This window comes from Alexandromys fortis, unplaced genomic scaffold, assembly GCF_014885135.2.
Source record: "Alexandromys fortis isolate MF-2015 unplaced genomic scaffold, M_Fortis_MF-2015_v1.1 scaffold_55, whole genome shotgun sequence".
NCBI classification, from domain to species: domain Eukaryota; kingdom Metazoa; phylum Chordata; class Mammalia; order Rodentia; family Cricetidae; genus Alexandromys; species Alexandromys fortis.
The window spans coordinates 2844989-2861760 of NW_026067936.1; the positions used below are offsets into that span (position 1 = coordinate 2844989).

General features: G+C 41.5%; 1 protein-coding gene across 1 annotated transcript in view; it reads left to right on the plus strand.

Moving 5' to 3' along the window:
• The window catches only part of Kcnu1 (potassium calcium-activated channel subfamily U member 1), a gene marked incomplete at its 5' end in the record, with an annotated part of 56005 nt that overhangs the window by 28051 nt on the left and 11182 nt on the right, over positions 1–16772 (plus strand). The window contains 6 exons of the mRNA XM_050146735.1: positions 515–583; positions 2426–2515; positions 2655–2749; positions 6496–6613; positions 10019–10118; positions 13085–13309. Of these exons, the coding sequence (XP_050002692.1) occupies positions 515–583; positions 2426–2515; positions 2655–2749; positions 6496–6613; positions 10019–10118; positions 13085–13309 (697 nt within the window). The remainder of the gene's footprint in view (positions 1–514; positions 584–2425; positions 2516–2654; positions 2750–6495; positions 6614–10018; positions 10119–13084; positions 13310–16772) is intronic.

Sequence of the window (16772 nt, forward strand, 5' to 3'; positions counted from 1 at the left end):
TCATCGTACACTGCTGATGGAGGGCTCGCTGTAGGCAGGCTCCGGCACTAACTCTTGAGACGTACGAGCAGTTAGTTCAGAGCCTCTAGATCAGTGCTTCCCAACCTTCCCAACACTGTGACTCTTTAGTCCAGTTCCTGTTGTGGTGAGCCAAAACCATAAAATTGTTTCTGCTGCTACTTCATAACTGTAACTTGCTATTGTTGTGAAATATAATGTAAATGGCTGATATGTGGGGTATTTGATATTCAACCCCCCCCCAAAGGGTCCCAACCCACAGGGTGAGCACCGCCGCTCTGGCTCTTTACAGTTTCACCTCTGGCCCAGCTGGCATTCTTGCTAAATTCTATGTCGGGTGGGATTCAATTTCAGGTGGAATCTATGGTCAGGGACTGCTTTCTCTGTTGAGTAGTTGGTTTTCTTCCCAGCGCGGAGCAGGAAGGGTTGGTTATGTTCATGCAGACCGGCCTACTACTCGTCTCCCTCCTCAGTACCCCTTTGTTTTCCTTCGTAGGCTTTGCTTTGTGAAGATGCATCTCATGCTGATAGCCATCCAGCACGAGTCCCAATTTCACAATTGTTGGTACTGATAAAGCTTTTCATTTGTTCAAGGGTTTTTTTTGTTGTTGAGGGGAGTTTGACTGTTGTTGATAGATGAAGGAGAGAGGGGATATTATCAGACGATTGGTATTTCTCAAGCGCTTGTAAGTCATGAATTTGTAACTAGATATTATAACATTGATATCTATCTATCTATCTATCACTGGATGTTGTAACCTAAGCACCTGAGAGGTTGAGAGGTTGAGGCAGGAGGATCACTGATAGTTTGAGGCCAGGCTGAGCTGCACAGCAAGATCCCAACTCAAAAAAAAAGAAAGAAAGAAAGAAATCAAAACAAACAAACAAAAAAAAACAAAAGATAAAAGACAAAATAAGTTTTTAAATTCTTACAAATATGATCAGGCATATTATTGTTATTATTGTGCTACTTCTCAATTTTTGGTTCAGACCAAGTACCTACATGTTTTGTGACAGTATCTTTATAATTAAATATTTACACTTGACCTTTGACAAAAGGTCAAGAAGAGATATGTAGATGTTTAACATGAACTCAGAGAGCCTTTCTTCCCCCCAAAAGGAGCTGTTCAACAGTACCTAGACACATGGGACATATGCTTGCTAATGGTGATATTTAGGGGCCACAAACCCATATTATTCCTTTTGAGAGTCAAAACCAATCACACCCCTCATTAATATTTTCAGTTAAATATTCACCAAATGCACTACATTGTCTTAGGTAAAGATCTACCAAAACAGCGCTCTGCCCCTCTTGGCAGACATGAAAAGCTGTTCCTAAGGCTTCTCTCACACTCCCAGTGGACTCTAACCTACACTGACAACAGAATGTGTCAGAATCAGGACTCACCTTCATTCGAAGTGAACAGAAGAAACGTAAATTTGTTTGTTTATTTGTTTTCATTGTGTAAGACAGACTATTTCTTGCCTGGCCTGGAATATGCTCTACAGACCAGGCGGGCCTTGAGCTCAGAGAGATCCATCTGCCTCTGCCTCCCAAGCACTGGGGTTAAAGGTGAGCCCCACCATGCCTGTACAGAAGGAAAGGAACACATTATCCGGAATGAAAGAACTGAGGGGCATTAGAGGGGCAAGGGCGTCACTGTCCTGATAACAGGAGCAAGGAGGGAAACTGAGGGGCAGAGTAACCGGCACAGTGCTGCATCAAGGAAAACCGTGGGAAAAATTTAGGACAGTTTTAGAGCACATCAGCCATTGGAAAAGAAAAGAACATTGAAATTCACCTTGATAACTAGTTATACCTCTGTGACAATTTCATCTTTCTTGTTTTATTGTGGTTTCAGAGACCCAGCTGCTCAGACAGACTGGCACTGAGCTACATTCCCATCAGAGAATGTTTATCTAGAATATCTTTATCTTTTGAAGACCCAACCCTGGGTCTAGTGTGTGCAGGGCCAGTGTTGCTCCACTGATCAGGTAGATCTAATTATATGTAATTAATTATATGGACCTAATTATATGGAGCTCATTGTAGAGACAGGTGGTCCAGGATGGGCACCATCGCCTTCCCATAAGGCTGTCCACTGTATGGTCATGCCCTCTTTGTTGTGGTTGCCTAAGGCAACAAAGCATCAAGCACATGGATTGGTCAATCCTTCTCAGGTTAATGACTGTCCAAAAGGAGGAACTTCCCCTCTGCTCAATAGTTAAGCACTTCTCTGCCTCTCTTAGCGTTGTGTAGTAGCAATCACACAACAGATTAAGCATAGGCAGTAAATAAAATAGACTTAATTTGATTAATATGTCAACTTAGAGAATCCAGCATGAAACATCAAATATTACTACAGAGATTAGCGGAAACTTACTGTCTCTCTCCTTCTGTTTCCAGTAGTCTCATACTAAATCCATCTGCACAAGTGAAGCTGAGTAAGGACACCCTGGGGTTCTTTATTGCTGAGTCCCCTCAAGCTGTCAAAAGGTACTGCACTTTGCAAGTCGTTTCTGGAGAGGACACACTAGGCCAAATAGAAGCTAATGGGAAACAGATGGCAGCAGCAACATGTCTCCTTGGTGTTAGCTGTCACTGAGGTCATTCTCGATTTCCTCTCTTTGTCCAGGGCCTTCTTTTACTGTTCCACCTGTCACAAGGATGTGTACACTCCTGAGCTAATTGAACAATGTGATTGCAAAAACAACCAGCAACAAGCCCGAGGTAATTTATTTTCTCTGTCCTTAGCCTATTTCCTGGGGGTCTGGCGAAGGAGGGGAAAAAAGGCTTCCATCACTGAGAAGATAAGGAGCAATTGAACTTGGCCAAGATAAGGCCTGTGCTTCCCACTGGGGACCCAAGACCTGACCACTGGTCTTCTAAAGCTGTAAGACAAGAACGACAGTACACCTTTGTGGTTGCCCAGTTCAACTCCCTTACAGGCCAGGAGAGTGAACTCCAGAGAGATTTAGTCATTGGCCCCACAGCCAGCAAACAGCATCATCAAAATGCACCTCAGCTGTGCCGACTGCCGGCCGCTGCTCTTCCCCTACAACACAGCGATTTTCTCAACTTCAGCCTGAAAACCCAGCCCGCCCTTGAGGGCTAGACTGTCCATGAAATTACTGCCTTCAGAGTAGTCGTTGAACACTTTTTCCCTGGTAGACAGTGGCGAGTTTATTCTGACACGGTGTGAGAGTGTAACTCTGTCTTTTGTCTAGTTGAACTCAATAGCTCACTAGCAACTCTTTCCACTTTAATGCAAGAAAAGGAAGACTAACCCTAAATGTGCAGATAAGTTTGTCTCTTCTACTAAAAAAGTTAGTCTTCTCCAGGAGCTTTTATAATCTTGGATAAATTCCAGTATCTTAAAACAAAAACTTTATCAGCTCCAAATGTGACTCTCCTGGTGGAATACATTTCATAGATTAAACTTTTTATCTCTTTTTCAATCTCATCTTTCCCTATATTTACCTACACAATTCTGGAGACACCCTTTTCCCAACAAAACAACTATATATGAAGTGAAACACCATGTGCTAACTGATTTATGTCAACTTGACCCAAACTAGAATCACCTGAGTGGAGTGAATGGCTGCTGAGAAATACCTCCATGAGATCGGCCTATAGGCAGGTCTGTGGGGCATTGTCTCAGTTACTGATTGGTGTGGGAGGACCCAGCTCACAGGAGGTGGTGCCCGGTCATAAGTTAAACATGCTAAACATGAAAGCATAAAAATAAGGTATTGTCCCAAAAACATTATGCAAGAGAAATTGTATTTATAAATGTAATGAAACAAATCTGTAAATCTTAAGATGTCTTTGTATATCTTTAAACAAGTTAATATTTTTAGATGTATTTTAACTTTTATTTATGTGTGCGGGTCTGTGTTTGTATGAGTATATGCCATGTGTGCAGGGGCCTGTGGAGGCCAGAAGAGAGTGTCAGATCCTCTGGGAGCTGGCATTAGAGGTAATTGTGAGCTACCTAATATGGGTGCTGGGAACCAAACTCAGATCCCCTGAAGAGCAAGCAGCGTGCGCTCTTAACCACTGAGCCATCCGTCTCTCCAGCATCCTGATCTCTTTTTTTCTCCAATGCTCATCCTGTACCCCAGCTTTTGCGTTGTATCTTTTCTCAACTTGGCAAAGATAAAGACTTTTAAAAACCCTCATATTTAGCAATCAAAACTTGTTTTTAGTGGCCAGAATTTATCTTAAAATGTTTATATATACATACATGTCTACACATATACATACATATATCTTAAAATTAGGCATATGTTAACAATGGTGATCAATAACTTAGAAGATGTATAAATGAAAGGGTCATGAGTTTTGTTATTTAGATCTGTCTTAGGTCATAAAACAACACATAAAGCAATTATTTATCAGCTGGTCAGTAATTGAAAGAACTTATAAATACTTACACTAAAAATAATTTATAAGCACTTAACAACAACAACCACAACCTCAGAGAACATGTAACAGGGTTCAAGGAAGCCTCCATGTGAGATTCCCAAGCAGTCCTTATAGAAGTGGGTATTTTGGGCAGCCCCCAAACACATAGTGGCTTTCAGGGCATGCTTGCAGGGACTCTGAAACCACTATACATTGCCTGGCCCCAGTGACTCTCTGCGACCACAGTACAGGGCTTCATGACTCCCTCAGTCTGGCATCTCTCCTGTCTACAAAACCAGTACCGTATGCAGGATCACAGTTGCATCAGCTTCTACATGATGATCCAGAGGAAACATGTTCCTAGTTGTTTCTCAGGATCAGGGCATCCCTTGGTGCATTCTCAGCTTAGACCCTCTGGCCTTTCAAATGAATTAGCATTCTTATATGCTGGAGCCTTTGTTGACTGGGTCTTATCTTTGAGGCTTTCCTGTTGTCTCAGTGCAGAGCAGGAGGTCTCTCTCTAACCATTACAGCCTTTCTGGCAGATGCCCTGCTCAACTTTAAACTTTCTGGAGCTCTTTTCCTTGGAAAAATGCTCATCTTTAACATCATTCTGTTCTTATAAAAGAAAACATTTAACTGGGGCTGGCTTACAGTTCAGAGACTTAGTCTATTCTCATTATGGTGGGACGCATGGTGGCATGCAGGCAGACATGGTGCTGGAGAAGTACCTAAGAGTTCTACACCTGGATTGTCAGGCAGCAGGAAGAAAGAATGACACTGGGCATGGCTTGAGCTTCTAAAACCTCAAAGCCCACCCACAATGACACACTTCCTCCAACAAAATCACACCCAATCCGACAAGGCTACATCTCCTAATAATGCCATTCCCTGGGGACCAAGCATTCAAACCTATGAATTGGGGGGGGGCCTTCTTATTCAAAACATCACAGTTGTTTTATAGCAATCTTCCTTAAGGTACCCACTGGAAAACCCTGGTCAACTGTGTTATGATATTAACATTTACCTTGAGAGCATGAAGCCTTTCTACCATTTCTGTCCTAAAATATGAGAAAATTATTACTTGTACATTATCAACACAGAAAGGCAGATAGACAGATCAATGGACAGAAAGATAAGTACCATAAATTAATAAAGTTGAACTGTGTTTTAGGAGGAGATTGATGTGGCTGAGTATATGTGTGCAAGGGGTCATGTCTCGTGTGTGACTTTTCTCCATCTTACGTTTCAATATTGCTTATTTAATCTACTTATTTCAAGTATTCCTGCATTTATCCTCACGAACATCCTTAAAAGTAATAGTGTGTTTCTTTTTATTTTTGCAGAAGAGGAAATTATTAGTTTTTATGTTATTTTTATAGGTGGAAATTCCCAAGCAGTTTGAGACATACCCTTGGAAGAGCAGATTCTTTAAAAGTCTGAATTGCTAGTAAAAAAAAAATACCCTGCAAGGGAAGATCAAATAGAAACTCACTACACCTGACAACAGTGAATTGGAGCCTGACCAAATGTACAGGAAGGATGGGGTTTGTAGGGTTTGTAGTTAGGCTTCCCAGTCCTGTGTAACTCCAGTCTCTGCCGCCCCTTGCAAGACACAGAAGAAAGTGCAGAAGTAACTCAGAGATACTCTCACATGCCAGGTGGATTTGCAGCCTGTGCAGTCAGTCTGATTCTTTAGGGCAGTGGTCCTCCACCGTTGGGTTGGGGGTTGCATATCAGATATCCTGCTTATCAGATAGTTATGATTTGTAACAGCAGCAAAATTAGTTATGAAGTAGCAACAAAAATAATTTTATAGTTGGGGGTCACTACAACATGAGGAACTGCGTTAAAAGTTGCAACATCAGGAAGTTTGAGAACCACTGGTATAGATGGAAACCAAAGACTTGGCTATAATCCATCTTTTCAACCTAGCAGTCGCTAAGGATTCACAGATTCTTCCTAGGCAGGAGCCTGGAAACGATTCGGTCAGTGGAAATGGTTGGGAAGTCCCTGGGAAGGAGGTGGCAGATGATGCATAATTCATTGAGGTTGCTGTGCACTTACAGGGCCAGACATCGTGGTGATGAAAAGCAACAATAAGAAACCCACTTGCAATCCAGAAAATCAGGATTCTATTTCAAGAGAACAGGAGAGCTTTCTTGCCATCACAACCCCTGAGAATAGGTAAGAACCACAGAACAGCAACATCTTACATCACTCAGCATTAAAAATTTGACTTAGGTTAAAACATTTGCTTTATCAGAACCTCTATAGAGCAGTAGAATTGCTGTTTACAAAATATATTCATCCCTACTTTGGCTCCATATCACATACTTTTTTCTACCATTGCTCAGATCTTTGGGGCACTAATAACCTTGTGCACCCAATTTCTTCCAGGTCACCTTTCAAGTACTCTATAAAAGAAAGAGCTAATTCTTAGCTAGCCCCAAATAGCCTTTTTGTTATTACCCCCATACTTGTAACAAATTGCTAATGAGATTGCCTAAGGGTTTTGTTTGTTTATTTGTTTGCTTATTGTTGTTTTTGGTTTTTTGAGACAGGGTCTCATTATGGAGACCAGGCTGGCCTTAAACTCTAGAAATCCACCTGCCTCTGCCTCTTGAGTGCTGTGGTTAAAGGCATAAACCACTATGCCTAGCTAAGATTGCCCAAGTTTTTGAATCTGCAAAATGGGACCAAAGAGTTCTCCCTCCCCAACTATCTTTTCTCTCCAGTTCCTCAGTGTATTAAGATTTCTACCTGGAGATGAAGATGCGGCTGAGTTGGTAGAGTGCTCTAGCATGTACAAAAACCTGGACTTGGCATGCTGAGCAGTGGTAGAGCACACCTTTAATCCCCGCACTCGGAAGGCAGAGACAGGCTGATCTCTGTGAGTTCGAGGCCACCTGGTCTACAAGAGCTAGTTTTGGGACCTCTAGGACTGTTACACAGAGAAACCCTGTCTGGAAAACAAGCAAACAACAAACAAAAACAAAAAAAATACCCTGGGCTTGGGACAAAAACTAGACATGTTAGACATGTTGTCATTCTCTTGTAATCCCAGTACTTGGGAAGGTTGGGAGTTCAAGGTCATTGTTGTCTATACAGTGAGTGTGAGGCTAACCTGACTACATGAGACTCTGTCTAAAGAATAAAGAAAAAAAATTTATTAACCAGAAAACAAGGTGGAGAATTATTTGTTTAGTTGATTCTAAAAAATCAGACCAATCTAAAATATTTATCATCCCTAATTTTAATAAAAACAGCTCTGTAATATGTAGGCAATATTTCAGTTTAGTAAGAATAATAATATAGGAAGGTCCTTAAGGATTGAGAATTGTGATCATCTAAAAGTAAATATATTATCCATGGAACATAAACTATTATGAAGAGATTATATAATATGACCAAAATGGCAGATTTTTAAATGATTGAATGGTATTAACTATACAAGTACTTTGCTAGTATAACTTTTATATAAAACAGTATGAGAGTTCCTTTAAAAAAATTAAAATATACATGTGTCTTAGGGTTTTTTTTATTGCTGTGAAGAGACACCGTGACCATGGTAACTCTTACAAAGGACACATTTCCTTGAGGTGGCAGCTTACAGTTTCAGAGGTTCCCTCCATTATCATGACGGGAGCATGGTGGCATGCAGGCAGATGTGGTGCTGGCTACATCCCTACCAGGATGTTGACTGCCTGTCACACTGAGTGAAGCTTGAGAAAAGAGACCTAAAGCCAACCCTACAGTCACACACTTCCTCCAACAAGGCCACACTTCCTAATAGTGCCACTCCTTTGGGGGCAGTTTTTTTCAAGCCACCACAACAGGTGATCCAGTGATCCAATTTCTGAATATTAAGCTAAAGGGAACGAAATTCGTCTATCAAATGATTCCAAAATGCTCCTTCCAGCTGCAGCTTTCACCACAACGGGCGAGCTCTGGGGCCTGTGGTGACAGTAAAAGGATGAAGAAAACGGACCTGTGTCTCTAGAGCCACACTGCAACACATGCGCACCTTTTAGCTGCTGTTGTTTGTTCGGTTGGTTGCTTGATTTTGATTTTTGTTTTTTTGAGACAGGGTCTCACTATATAGCTTTGACTTTCCTGGTACTCAGTATATAGACCAAGCTGGCCCTGAACTCAAAGAAATCCACCTGCCTCTTCCCCCAAGTACTGAAAATAAAGGTGTGTGCCTTTATTTTGGAGATTCCCATTTTATAAAGAAGGCATTCCTGTCCTTTGGGGGAAAATGGATGAACCTCAAGGAGTGTTCTTGAAGGAAGTCAAAAGCAGAGCAATGAATACTCACATATACATCAAGTCTACAGAGGATCTCATAGAAAACCAGAAGGTACTTGCCAGTCATTGGCTACAGCAGAATAAAGGAGTGTTAGCCAAGTGTATAACAATAACAAGAAAACAACACACAAGTACAATTCTCACTACATATTCCTTAGTGTTGTGTGCTTGGTGGTGTTGTGTATCAACTTCACAAAAACTAGAGTTATCAGAGGAAGGAGCCTCAACTAAGGAAATGCCTTCTTGAGATCCAGCTGTAAGGCATTTTCTCATTTAGTGATCAATGGCAGAGGTCTAAGCCCATGGTGGGTGATTCTAACCCTGGGCTTCTGGTCCTGGGTTCTGTAAAAAGGTGGACTGAGCAAACCATGGGAAGCAAACCAGTAAGCAGCTCCCCACATGGCCTCTGTAGCAGCACCTGCCTCTGGGATCCTGCCCTGTTTGAGTTCCTGTCCTGACCTTCCTTCAGTGACGAACACCAATATTAAAGTATAAACCAAGAAAACTCTTTTCTCCTCAACTTGCCTTTGATCTTCCCATGATCCTCCTGGCCATCAGAGTTGTGGTGGGGTATGGGAGTGGTGAGCTTTACTCCCCTGTCAGTTTCCAACTTCCCACGCCCATCGCCCCTGCTCCTGGTGCTGCAATCATGGCTTGTCAAGCTCTGCTCTCCTCTCTGGGCACTGAATTCAGCCTTGATTGGCGGTCCAGCAGTGCATAGGGTCCACAGCCCAGAAGTTCTGCAGAAGCCTCTCTTCCACCTCAACCTTGCTCCTCACTTGCTGTATCCCACTGGTCCAGACATGGAGGGGAGGAGAGTTGGGTATTCTGAGCAAGAGGACCCTCAAACTAAGCCTTAAGCGCAGGCCTTATAATTTGTTAGCTATTGCCTTTCGTCCATAAAACACAAGGAAAAGGTCTCCAAGATCTCTTGCAGAGTTGGAAAGATGGACTTTTGTACTTTAAGAGTTCTATTTTTTTTGGTTGTTAACTTATATCTCATTGAAAATACATCTGGTTCGAGGCCAGCCTGGTCTACAAGAGCTAGTTCCAGGACAGGCTCCAAAACCATAAAGAAACCCTGTCTCGAAAAACCAAAAAAATAAAAAATAAATAAATAAAAAAAATAAAAAAAGAAAATACATCTGTATTCCCCAGCTCCCTAAGTGTTAGCAGGAGCCACATGACTGAGCCTGGCCAATAAGCTATGGCTTTGGCCCTAGGGCTGCTATGCTAGTTCCCTGGACTTTCTCAGACTGCCTCTCCACTCTCTCTGCTCAGGAATGGGGCATATGACAACGTGGAGGACACTACAGAGCCGCTGGACAGAAGTGGAATGTTTCACTGGTGCCAATCAACACCCTTGGACAAGGTGATTCTGGTAGGTGACCACACTGCAAAGCTCAGGTAACACGCAGTTTGCAGGGCGAAGAATGACCTACTAGTCACAAGAGCAGCATGTTGTCTGTAAACCGTGAGTCTGGAAGGAAGGCTACATTAGCCACACACATTGCAGGCCACGAGCCGTGGGCATGTGACAAAGGCATGCTGCGGTGTAAAATGCAGGTGACGTCACCTATGAGGCCTTTCTCTGAGCAGCTTCTCTGAAATAATTGTTTTCAACAATGCTTTCCCTGAAACGTAACAAATCTAAAGGTCCTAGATAAACATACGTACAAGGACTCCGCATTCTTTTGTTTTAAAATAAAAAAATGTCCCTAATTTATTGGTCAAAATTTGACTTCCCTATATTTATATTTAATTAAAAACTGCACCTGTTAAGCAAGCCTTGCAGACATGATAGTTCTGTCCCTCCTCCTGCTCTCAAGCAGGTAATTTCCCCATCTGTGACTATTTAAGAGTTATAAACATTTTCTTGCTTTTTCAAAAGCATTTTAGTACACATGCCACTCCTCCTATTCCCTGCCTTTGTGGTTTAATGCTAGAATCCTGACAGAATATGTTCAAATATTTATAAAACACGACCACTCACTTGATCAGAATCATTCATTTCTCAGAGCTGTCATATCAGCTGGAAGATGTCTTAGCTATCAAACAACCATTTTGGCAATTCTACCCATGCTAGGTAAATGTCTGCTGAGTAGGAAGTCAAGCGTGTTTTCAGCTTTTTCAGTGGAAGCAGGTCTTAAAAGCTGGACCCAGATGGACACACTGAAGAGAGGCAGGGAGGGCAGTGGGTGAGAAGGTTTTGTAACACATGCAAACATGTCTTTGTACTTCCCCTAAAATACTGGTTGTAGAATGTGTGTGGCTCAGAGTAAGTGCTCAGTCCTTTATGGAGTTTAGAAAGTGCTCTGGTTTTTATAATGCTCGGGTTTTGAATTTTTGTCCACAGGAATGAAAAGTCCAGATTTCAAAAACTCAGAGCCTTTGAACTTGGTTCTGCTTGCAGAAGGGACAAGTTGATTACTCATTTTGCATTACTTTGAACAATGACATCTGTCAAACCACCATTTTTCTTAAGTGTGAGACAGGTTTTGCCATAGTTGGTTGGAGGAAATGGTTTCCATAGCTGTGTTTATGGATGCGGTCTGCCATGGATATTGTTTCTAATTTCTCAGGTCATCTCAGCAGAGCAACTGTTAGACTTTAGGCACGTTGCATGACATTTACTTAGTGGCTTCATTATTCAAGTTAAAACTGATCAGATTAAACAGACAACCATTTAATTAAGTTAGTATTCATATCAGTCTCTAGGCAGCTCTGGAGAAAAGTAGTTTTATATCCCTGCAGAAGGCAATCCCTGCAGAAAGAGTCTTCCCCAGGACGTAGTGATTTCATCAAATGAGTGGATGTGTCAGGTGTTAATTCTTATTGGTATATATATATATATCCATTTTGAAATATTCTAATTTGTATGTACATAGGCTATAGAACTCACTCATGTGAAATTTAAATACATGTAACAGTCTTTACCAACATTCAAGTGTTTTCCTTTAAACTTTTCGAGACTTTGGGTGGGGTGTAGTGGTGCACACCTCTAACTTTAGATTTTGGGTGGGGTGTAGTGGTGCACACCTTTAGCCCCCAGCACATAGGAGACAAAGACAGGTGGGTCTTGAGAATTGGAGGCCAGCTTGGTCTATATAATGAGTTCTAAGTCAGCCAAGGCTACACCATAATATCCTATTTCAAAACACACACACAAATTCACGCACACATGCACATACACACCTATATGCACACGCATACACACATGCACACACTTGAGGGCTGAAAAGATGGCTCAGTAGTTAAGAACACTGGCTGCTCCTCAAAGGACCCAAGTTCGATTCCTAACACCCACATAGTGTCTCACAACTGTCTGTAACTCTAGTTCAGGGGATCCAGTCCCCTTTCCTGGCCTCTATGTGCATAACGTACACATGTAGTACACAGTCATGCATGGAGGCAATACACCCCATGCACACAAAATAATAAAATTATTTTATAATTTTTAAAAATAAGCAAAAAACAAAACAAGAAATCACCCCTGAACAAACGAACAAACAAAAACCCAGTTTAGGAAGGAGCTCAACAAAAATCGAAGTTGATTGACACCTGTTGAAGAGCACGCTTTCAGTGTTACTCAATTTCCACACAAAAGATTTACTATTTCAAACATTTAAACAGAAAAATTGAAAGTTAAACAGGTTGTTTATTTACACAGCTAAGATAGAGACAAAATTCAAAATTGAGTCTTCTGGTGCCTCCTCTCCAAGTTCTCTGTTTGTATCAAAGGAGTTTTAAAATAAGATTGTGTACATGTGTTCTTGTGTCTACCACATATGTGTGGGTACTCCTGGGGGCCAGGAGAGGGCATCAGATCTCCCCCGGATATGGAGTTGGAGGCAGCTGTGAGCCACTCAAGGTGGGAGCTGGGAGCCGAGCCTTGATCCTCAGAGAAGCATCGCATGGTTTTAACTTCACAATGAATTTCCTCAACTTAATAAAGAATTTATCAAATCAGTTCAGTTATTAGATGTAATCATATGAACCTGCCATATTCAACCGTACTTGACACATCAGAATGATACTGACCTGACTTTTAATTGATTCAGTTCATACTGAAAGAAAGCTTTAGAAAGCAAAGAGTGCACAGATACATACCCCACATGTGTGTGTATGTGTGAATTCCTTCATATGTATGTATATATGTGCATGTGTAAATATATACATTATGCTGTAGCTGCACCTGTAAGATCCATTTTTGTGTAAGCAGTTGATTTTATTAGCCTATAAAAGTACTACTCTGGAGACAAAGTCAGGAGGGAAGGGAGGTGGGGCTCATTGCAGAACTCTTACCTGTCTGTGAAATTGACCTGAGTCTGGCATGTGTCTCCTTAGAAACGGTCTGACAAGTCAAAACCTGTGTTTCGGAACCACATTGTAGCATGTGTGTTTGGAGATGCCCAATCAGCCCTCATTGGGCTTCGGAACTTTGTGATGCCCCTGAGAGCCAGCAACTACACTCGGCAAGAGCTGAAGGACATTGTGTTTATCGGGGCTCTGGAATACTTACAGAGAGAATGGCGATTTCTCCGGAACTTTCCCCAGATATACATTTTTCCTGTAAGCAATACATGAGGATAATGATGTAGTACTAGTATTTATGGTCATAGTAACGATATTTATAGTTTGCAATTACATGGTACCTACTATGTGCCAGAAACCAGCCACAGTTTGCCTATATTACTTCATTTAATCCTCTAAATAATCATATGGGGTAGAACATAAAAATGCCAAACCTTAGGTATGGAAACAGTAGGTTTCCAAGTAGGTAGCTTTTCCAAGATCACAGAACAGGTGAGTAGAAAGAGGAGGATTTAAATCCAGACATTAAGGACACAGTGTATGGGAGGACACAGTGAACTGTGTGGAGCTAGCAGGCAGTACCGTATATATCATAGTAATTGCACAGCTTAAGTTTTAGACTGGGCCAACAAGCAAGCAACAAGTATGTATATACCATAATAATTGCACGGCTTACGTTTTAAGAAGCACTTAGCATTTTTTTTTTTCGAGACAGGGTTTCTTTCTTTGTGGCTTTGGAGCCTGTCCTGGCACTAGCTCGAACTCATAGAGATCCGCCTGCCTCTGCCTCCCGAGTGCTGGGATTAAAGGTGTGTGCCACCATCGCCCGGCAGCACTTAGCATTTTAAGAAGCACTTCTGGTCAGAAAATAATTACAGACAAATCCAGATGACTCACAGTGTTGGATAAATGTACGTAGGCTCGGGAAAGAGAAGGAAAAGATTATAGAGCGTTGAAAAAGACAAACAGTCATAGATTAAAGGAGTAAAGATAATAAAATAAATATCAAAAACAAGAGAGTAAAAATAAGCCATGTAAAGATGGAAAATTCGCAGAGTGTCTGGATTATGTATATTACTGTGTTTTCTTTTAATATTTTGACTGTAAATAAGCTAAGTATAGAGGGACACTTCCTTGTATGAACTGCTAAGTTAAACATAAAAACATAAAGGTATCTTGACTTCCAAATTTGAGTCTAATGATAAGTTGCTTCGGAAAAGAGGTCCTTCTTTTGTTTCCACAGAAGATGAGAACCTTTGGATTGCTTCCAGACCAATATAGTTTCGTGGAACAAGACCCCTTGAAAAGTTGCTGTAAACACCCCACAAAGAAAATTACTTTGCCCAATAAGCAGCACGAAGCAGTTTGGAGAGAAATAACTATGCCCATATTTCCAAATATTGTTCATAATTGTTTGTTTACATTTAAGGGGGGGATATGATATAGATATGCTATAGAGATTTGCATTGGTATGGATCTTGGTTTATTGATACAATTTTAAGGTCAATTTTGTTATATGTATATGTATTTCTGATCTTAATTAAGGTATTGTATTTGTGTAGCTCATTTAAAATGTAGTGTATAATTAAAAAATATAAGTTAATAGATACTCATCTATAATAGTAAAGCTTATAGTCATGTTAGTTAGATTTTCTAAATGTACAGAGATGTATTTCAGATGGAAAAGTATTCTTCAAATCTTTCAGAGACCTTCAGAATATGGCATTTAAATGATTTAAAAATTTAGGACTTTTCATGACAATAAGACACATCTGCTCCTGGCAGTAACAATCTACTTCAAGAGGAAGATAGGCATCAAAGAGGCTCCTTATGGAGTTTGTTAGATGAACTGGACATGCAGGAACCACAGAGAAATGACTGCTGAACTTGCATAAAGGTGAGATAATCCTTCGGGGTTCCTGCTTCATGAAAGAGTCTTCAAGACATTCTGCAGGATACAGAAGAAAGTGACTGGCAAACTGCCAACATAGGCATACCTGTCTTTGAAATTTCCTACTTCATAGTATCTGCTGGATATTATGGGCCTGTAGGCAGAAGATGGATGCCCCAACAGTACAGAAGAACTTTAGGTAACTGTCGAGGCAGCGAGATGTCTCTGTCAACTCTAGAGTTTTGGAAGTTGCTTTCAATGCACTTCCTGTTTACTTAGGTAATATTATATCCTTCTGGAGTCTTTGATGAAGTTGAAGAATTTATCATTATTGTTTTCCTTATATATTCCTTATCATATTATAGTTATGATAAAAGATAAAGTAGACATAAATGTTGTAACTGTAATTCTTGCTTGATAATAACTGTTTGTTATATGTAATTTACTGTGTTAAAGTTAAAGCTTTCCTTTTTGTTTAAACAGAAAAGGGGAAATTGTGTGGGAGGTCCTTCTGTCTGTGTGTTGCTTTTCTTGGCTAATGAATAAAGAAACTGCCTTGGCCTGTTGATAGGGCAGAACTTAGGTAGGCGGGGAAGACAGAACTGAATGCTGGGAGAAGAGTCAGAAAGATGCCATGGATTTGCTGCCAGAGATAGTCATGCTGAAACTTTGCTGGTAGGGCATGACCTCATGGTCATATACAGAAATGGGTTAAATTAAGATGTAAGAGTTAGCCAATAAGAAGTTAGAGCTTATGAGCCAAGCAGTGATTTAATTAATACAGTTTCTGTGTAGTTATTTCAGTTCTGGGCAGCCAGGACAAACAAGCGGGCCCTCCCGAGTTTGTGTTCCGACCAGCATATTTTATGGACTGTATACATTGAGAATTTCTCTGTGTTTGACGGTCTGTTTCTCCCTTACTGGTTAAACCTAAGCTGGTTCTGGCTGGGCCTTTGGGTTCTGACTTACTCGTCTTTTCTGGTCACATCGTAATGGAACGCACAGCCACACGGGGCCATCACAGGGAGGAGATGGGGAGGAGGGGCTCTGTCTCCCCTATTGCAATGGACCTGTGGTTGGAATGGCACTTTCTCACTGTGACTGTGCTGAGAGGTGGGACCTACAGGAAGTGACCAGGCATGAGGACTCTGCTCCCGTGAGTGTGGTAATGCTGCAGCTGTGAGTGACAAGGGCTGGCCACTCTGGAGTGGGACCTGATGAAAGGGGAAGGTGGCCTCATGCTCTGTCCTGTGTGCACGCTTGCTGGGTCCCCACCCCCCAACCCCACTCAGATGCAGCAGGAAGGCCTTCATAAGATGTGGCCCTTCTCTCTTGGATTTCCTAGACTGTGGAATTATGGGAAATGAATTTCTTTTTTTCATAAATTTCCCAGTTAAAGAAGCAGAAGAACGGGCTAAGACAGACTGCAGTGTGATTGTGTGCCACTCCAGGTGACATTTTATTTACATTGAACTTTGATAGGCTTGTATCCCTAGCTGTGGATGAAAATTCCATTATAAGCACTGTGGAAATGCACCAAAGCATCTGAATGTTTAATAAAATAATACTGGTGGTGTGTGAGAAATACTGGTTTTCTAAAAAGCAAATTGGATTTGCTGCTTTTTAAAAAGCCACCATGAAGTCCCTGTCCCTCATCCTCCCTGCTTCGCTCTACACAACAAGAGAGAAGAAAGCCGGGCAGTGGTGGCGCACGCCTATAATCCCAGCACTCGGGAGGCAGAAGCAGGCGGATCTCTGGGAGTTCGAGGCCAGCCTGGTCTACAAGAGCTAGTTCCAGGATGGGCACCAAAGCTACAGAGAAACCCTGTC